The 6,419-nt window shown below is 39.3% G+C and overlaps 1 protein-coding gene across 4 annotated transcripts in view; it reads right to left on the reverse strand.

Annotated features, from left to right (window-relative positions):
• Window positions 1–4,956, reverse strand: part of cacnb4a (calcium voltage-gated channel auxiliary subunit beta 4a) — a 48,201-nt gene extending 43,245 nt beyond the window's left edge. For 2 of the 4 annotated variants that reach the window (XM_088083647.1, XM_088083646.1), the window contains exons 1-2: window positions 4,694–4,956; window positions 1,772–1,855 (exon numbers count right to left, since the gene is read on the reverse strand). In XM_088083647.1, the coding sequence (XP_087939773.1) occupies window positions 1,772–1,855; window positions 4,694–4,756 (147 nt within the window). In that variant the 5' untranslated portion in view covers window positions 4,757–4,956. The remainder of the gene's footprint in view (window positions 1–1,771; window positions 1,856–4,693) is intronic. The other 2 variants (XM_088083645.1, XM_042494874.2) reach the window with 1 other exon arrangement.
• Window positions 4,957–6,419: the final 1,463 nt, after the last annotated feature.

Consider the following 6,419-nt stretch of genomic DNA (forward strand, 5'->3'; position numbering starts at 1 on the left):
AGAATGAAGCAGCCATAGATCTGGGAATGTGAGACTATCATAAATCACATCTGGCTTTTAGATTTGACAAGTTGTCAGGTGCTTTTGTTAGCATGCCCACGAGAAAAAGCCTCCGACCTGATTCATTTTGATTTCAAGTCACTGCATCTCCGGTGCAGATGATGGAGGAGTTGGAGGTCAGGTATAGAGAAGTGTAAGAGGCATTGAAAAAAAAGTGAGAGGGTGTTCGGGACACAAAGGTAGCCAATGACTCACTGTCCTTGAGACGCTGAATGGCCTCTGCAGCCTCAGTTCCCTTGGTAACTTGTTAGCAGGATGTCAAAGTCCAGGGGAACTCCCCTATGTACCATGAACAACAGAAGGGACTCGATACAGGTAACCAATTTGAATTTGTTTTACAGTGGCACATATAAAGGAGGCGGCAGCAAATGCATTCAAACAGCCCTGCCTAACCCGACCTCATCAATTATACAAAGACGCCTCCTATGCAGCTGAGCAGGCTGAATTCCCAGGCTGATACAAATCAAGGTCATCGATTCCTTAAAGAGGCCAAAAGCTCCAGCTTTGGCAACGTGTATATTGATGTCATTGTCCTTTTGTTCACTTTTCACTTGAACCAGACTTGTATGAGTGAAACCAAAACATTTTCAAGTTCCTCATAAAAAGGAAGTTCCCAAAACTGGTAACCAGTCACTAGTACTGGAGTACTTGGATTTGGTATAATGCATTAGACTACCAGATAATTTGCACACACTCACAGACTTTCACGGTAAAAATACACTTTTTAAAAAAGCTACTTCAAATCAAATTTTATGCTCAAATGCATGAAAAAGCTGTGTTGCTCCCAAGCGACAACCTCTGAAGCTGCAAAAGAAAGCCAGCGCATCAAACATCAGATTTCAGCTTATTCTTTCTGCATAACCGAGCTGGAAACTGGCTACACCTGAACTCAAACCGCATCCAGCGTGTCCTCTCATCATGTCCCCGTCACACACACGGAGCAGAAGGAGGGTGGGGGGAGACAGCTGCCACTTATACCAGTCTTCAGTGGGTACTGTCGAAGACACCGTCTGAGACACCAGCGGAGACACCGGTGGAGACACCAGTGGAGACACTGGCAGAGACACCAGCGGAGAATGACAGTGGAGCTGACATTCAGATACACCGACAGAGACACCGATGGAGACACCGACGGAGACACCGGCGGAGACACCGACGGAGAATGAGAGCGGAGCGGACATTCGGAGATACCGGCAGACACCAGCGGAGACACCGATGTACAACGAGAGCGGAGCGAACATGGCTGGAATGCGTTCTATCGACATTCTATGGACTACATCTCATATTTAAATCGAGGAAAAGTTATATCGCGATTGATATTGTTATCGTTTTAAGCCCAGCCCTACTTTCTTTATCATGTTACAAAAGAGTTAGTGGTTTTCAGGTGGGTGGGCTCTGTTTATATGAGATGTAGGTAACGGGAATGGCTCATGGCGTTCGAGGGCGGGGCTTAGCAAAAAGTCAACTGGAGTTGCAAACAGTAAATCTGATTTTTAAAATCCGATCTTCTCAGACTGGCTTTTTCATTATTTCTAAGATGTTTACTATAAAAAAGGATATATCTCAGACAGGTAACGAGCCCTGCTGATGTAGTATGACAATAATAATAATAATAATAATAATAATAATAATAATAACAATAACAGATTAGGTTATATAAAAGGTTATATAGAGCTTTTCTAGGCACTCAAAGACGTGTAAAGAGTCCCACCTGTCGGAGGATGAAGCTGGTGGAGGTGGTGCTGCCGTCGGACCTCTTCAACCGGCTGCGTCTGGAGTAAGTCCCTCGGTTCGCCTGGTGAGGACAAAACACACAAATATCACAGGGCTGGACGAGGGGGGTTGAAAATTATTTTGCGATTTTTTTAGGCTATATCTCGATACTTAAAACTCCTCAAAAGCACTTCATTAATGCAAAAACTGGGTGAGAGAATGCCATTTTGAACCAAATACCCTCTTTGACGTGACAATATTGTACGAATGACTACTGGTACTTTGAAAAAATAAAAATAACACAATTCCATTTTTGATCAATAATCATTCATAATGTAGCTATAATAACTAAGTGGGTAAAGTATTACAGTATTAAAGTATTAAAACAAGTAGAGATGTCTGATAAGTTGATATATCAGTTTACTGTAATGCAACCTTTAAAATCAGGAAAAAACACAATTTACTCCATATCACGATATAACAATATCCAATATCTAAGACGATATATAGTCTCATATCTCGATACGAGAAAATATCTTTATATTGCTAACCCCTAAAACAATATTTTTATTTTCTGCAAATGTGATTCTGTCATTGTTCGACTCTATCTATATCTCTTACTCTCCTCCCCAGTAACTCAAGGTCACCTTCCCTCCAGCAGTCCCATCACAACCAGCATTTCAGCCCCCGGGTGCTGACAGGACTCTGGCTCTTTGCAGCTTCTCCTCTGACAGCTCGAGTCAGCCTTTTACCGATCCTTATATTTAACCAAATCCATAATGCATCTCTTTTGCATGAACGTTGCTAAGCTGCACAGATGCACTCTGTGTGACCCATTTTCACGCTGTAGTCAATGTGTAAAAAATGAGGTAACACTTCACCTGAGATGCATGAGCGTGAATATGATAAACAACTTCTAAGCTTTTCTAGCGCTGCATGGGAGACATCATGTCCTCCTGTGACTTTGGAGAGCGTCGGGGGGGAACGGATGCTTCAAACTTCCAGAAACAAAATGTGCACACAGCTGCTCTTATTTCTGACATTCATCCGTGAAACTAACCGTTATTTTCTTGTTGATTAATCTGCTGATAATTTCTTGTAAAACTGAGACGTGGTTTGCTTGTTTAATCCGATCAAGAGTCCAAAATCTCAAGATATTTAGTCAAAAAACTGCTTATGTTCCACATACTCAGTTTTTCTGGAGCTTTTTTAATTGTATCACAGTCGTCATCAGCAGATTAAATAAACCCAGTTACCATAGAGATGTATGTTCAAAGTTTCTGTGATTTTACCACATTAGATAATAAAACACATGACAAAATCTACAATGTCCTCCGTGTTTATCTCTGTAGTGAGAATGATAGCAATTGATCGATGTTGTTAAGATTTTAATCAAACATGTGAAATTAAAATCGATAGGCTGTGAAATGCTGTCAGAATATATGAAATATGTTGCTGTGAGCTTTGACTCAGGATACAATGAATTTGGTGTTTGAAATGGGCAAAGTTTTTTTTTTCAAATAATTAATCGACTGTTATTTTAACATTTAATTGATTAAAGAAAGAGCTTACGCTTTGCATCCCTACTCTGTAGTATTTCTTAGCTCATGTCTTTTCATTAACACATATGGCTTTTTATTGTATTGTGTTTCTTACCTCATTTGTTTCATGATTTATTGCACGCTGCTGCTTTCAAGCTGTTATCTCCCTTTGGGACTGAAAAATCAATCTGCTCTATCTGCTAGGATTGGGATTAGAGTTGAAACAAGTAGTCAATTAATCAATAAACCGATTAAAATAAAATTATTCTGCAACAATTCTGATTGTAATTGAAACAAAAATGCCAGAAATTGTAAGAATTTGTCATGTGAAATAAATGAAACAGCTTTAGAGAACACTGAAGCTGCAACAAACAATTATTTTCATTATTGATTAATCTGCAGATTATTTTACAGACTAATCGATTAATCGTTGGGTCTAAAATAATTTTTAAAAATTGTGAAAAATGTTTACCACAATTTCCCAAAACCCAAAGCGAAATCTTCACTTTGCTTCTTTTGTCCAGGGCAGGGGATCCTCCACACACACTTTTTTTGATAACCAAGCTTTATTTTGTATTTTCTACATTGTTTTATGCGCTGTACAAAAACAATAGTTGGGGGTCCAGATTTGGCCTGCAGGCCATGAGTTGATATCAATCGATTTATTCACTAATTGCTGCATTTCTACGTTTGTCACTTTTTTCAATCTTTTGACATTACAGAGACTAAACAATTAAGATTAATTGAGAAAATAACAGATAAATAATGAAAATAATGGTTAGCGGCTGCCTTTTATGGTAAAACTGAATAGTCTGTGGGATGATATAAACTTGCAGACCATAAGAGATTTCTTGTTATATCATCCGTCTCTCTATGGAGCAAAAGGGGATTCGTCTGCATTTAACAGCAGAAGTACTGATGCAGTAAATTGTTCAGTATCAGCTCCTAAATTCTGCCACAGTGCTAAAAATCTATTTTCTGCTGTGGAAAAAAAAGTGACTCGGACCTCGTGCATCATGAGTGGAGTCCCATCAGAAAATGCTTAATAATTAACAACCCAATTTCATTTCTTTTTGAATAAATCACATCCTCATCATACTGCAGGAGCCGTGTGATTAATGCCACCTCGGGGGCTCATTAGGACTGATGAAACATGCAGCTTCAGTTTAACACACAGCAGTGATCACTTCAGTGTGTCTGTGGGATCAGTGTTCATTTTTTAAAAATCTATTTTCAATGTTGCTGTTTCAGCAGGAGCGTAGGTATTGATCTATAATATTTCTCTATCAATATTAGTATTTATATTTGTGTTTCTGCTTAAAATTCAGAAACTATAAGAGATGAGAGAGACTCGGTGGTTTCACTTGTTCTCTTCCTACCTGAAACACGGGCTTCTGCGTCCCGTCTCCTATCCCGTGTCGGGTGTAGATGTGTCGGGACATTTCGGCCAGTTCGTCGGTCCAGGGCGGAGGCTGCCGCTCGGTGCCGCTCCACTGGAACTGCTGCGGCTCCGGTGGCGGACAGTGCACCGCCGGCTCCAGCTTGGCTCCGGTTCGGCTTCACGACAACAGAGGAGAGAAAGAGGCAGAGACGCGTCCCGGTCTGCAGCAGGTCGGTGTGCACGGAAGCCCCGTGCACTAGCGCGAGCGCAGATATGAACCCTCCCTCCTCCACTCCCATCACACCGGGCTGCACACGTGATGCGTTCATGGACAACCAGGAGACTCAGAATTTTAGCATTTAAACTTGACGTGAACAAAAATAGAAAAATTAAAGTATTTTCTTTATTTAAAAAATAGCCAGTAATAATCCACCACTTTGTTTAAGTGAATTGCTTTATTTATCTAAACTAATTGTGCAAGTGCTAATATAGCCTATATATATATTGCATATAGAAATTAGACTGAGGAGTCCATGAAGGCAGCGTAAACCCTTATTGTACTAGCATGACCTGGCGTTTGGCTGGAGAGACCAGACAAATCCATGTTCTTCATTGTATTATAGAAAAAACCACACACACACACACTCAGGAAAAAAGATACTGTCCAGGGATATTTATTAATTTATTATTATTATTATTATTATTATTATTATTATTATTATTATTATTATTATTATTATTATTATTATTAATGACAATTGTTGTCAGTATCGACTATGTCACCAAATTGTGAAAAATACTCTTCCAGAACCCAAAGTGACATCCTCAGTTTACTTCTTTTGTCTGACCAACCACCCAATTTACTACTGTAATCACTAAGGATAGCAACATTTCTCACATTTAAGAAGCTCGCACTAAATTTTTGCACATGCATGAAAATGCATTAAAAACTAAGATCTTTGACCTAAACCTGTGAAAATGGGAGCAAAAACAAAAAAGATGTATCTGAACTTTGCTCAGTCTCTACAGAATGTATTTGCAGTGTTTCTCGTGAATTTGTGGCCCAACACAACCACTTTCAATTGATTTTGTGCTGTATTCTTCACTTTAAAATAAAACAGACCAGTTTTATCTCAGCACATGAACAAGACAAACAACAGATGATAAAACATCCTCAGGCATCCTCAGCAGACAGCGCTACCAGCTGTGCTGTTTTCAGTTTCTCTGCAGGTCTGTGCAGAGTCTGTGTTCTGTCCTGGTGTCATGCTGGACAGAAACAGCCTGCAGTGTCCAGCTTAAAACATTTAATTAAAGAGAACAGTTTTTACCTGCACAACAGAATAAAATGGGCATTTACAGGATCCCTTCTGCATCATTTTTGATAAGCAATGAGCAGAAACTATAAAAAGGCAAAAATCAATGAATAAATCATAACTTCTAAAGCAATGGTTCCCAATTGAACCAGTAATGGGGTCCAGATTTCTATTAGTTCGAGGTCCAAATGTTAGAAATGACCATATATTCAATTTTATTTCACAAAATGTGAACACAAAGAATTAAACATAAGGCAAGAATAAACAAAAAACAGCACTTCAAAATCAAAGCTCTGGGTCGGAAATTCACAGTACTTCTGAAAATAATGTGCGTTTTTTACAAACTTGTCACATTTACGAATCACCCACGGTCCATTCAGAACAGACTCATGACCAACTTTTGGACCATGA

This window comes from Plectropomus leopardus, chromosome 10, assembly GCF_026936395.1.
Source record: "Plectropomus leopardus strain MGB_pleo_1.0 chromosome 10, ASM2693639v1, whole genome shotgun sequence".
NCBI classification, from domain to species: Eukaryota; Metazoa; Chordata; class Actinopteri; order Perciformes; family Serranidae; genus Plectropomus; species Plectropomus leopardus.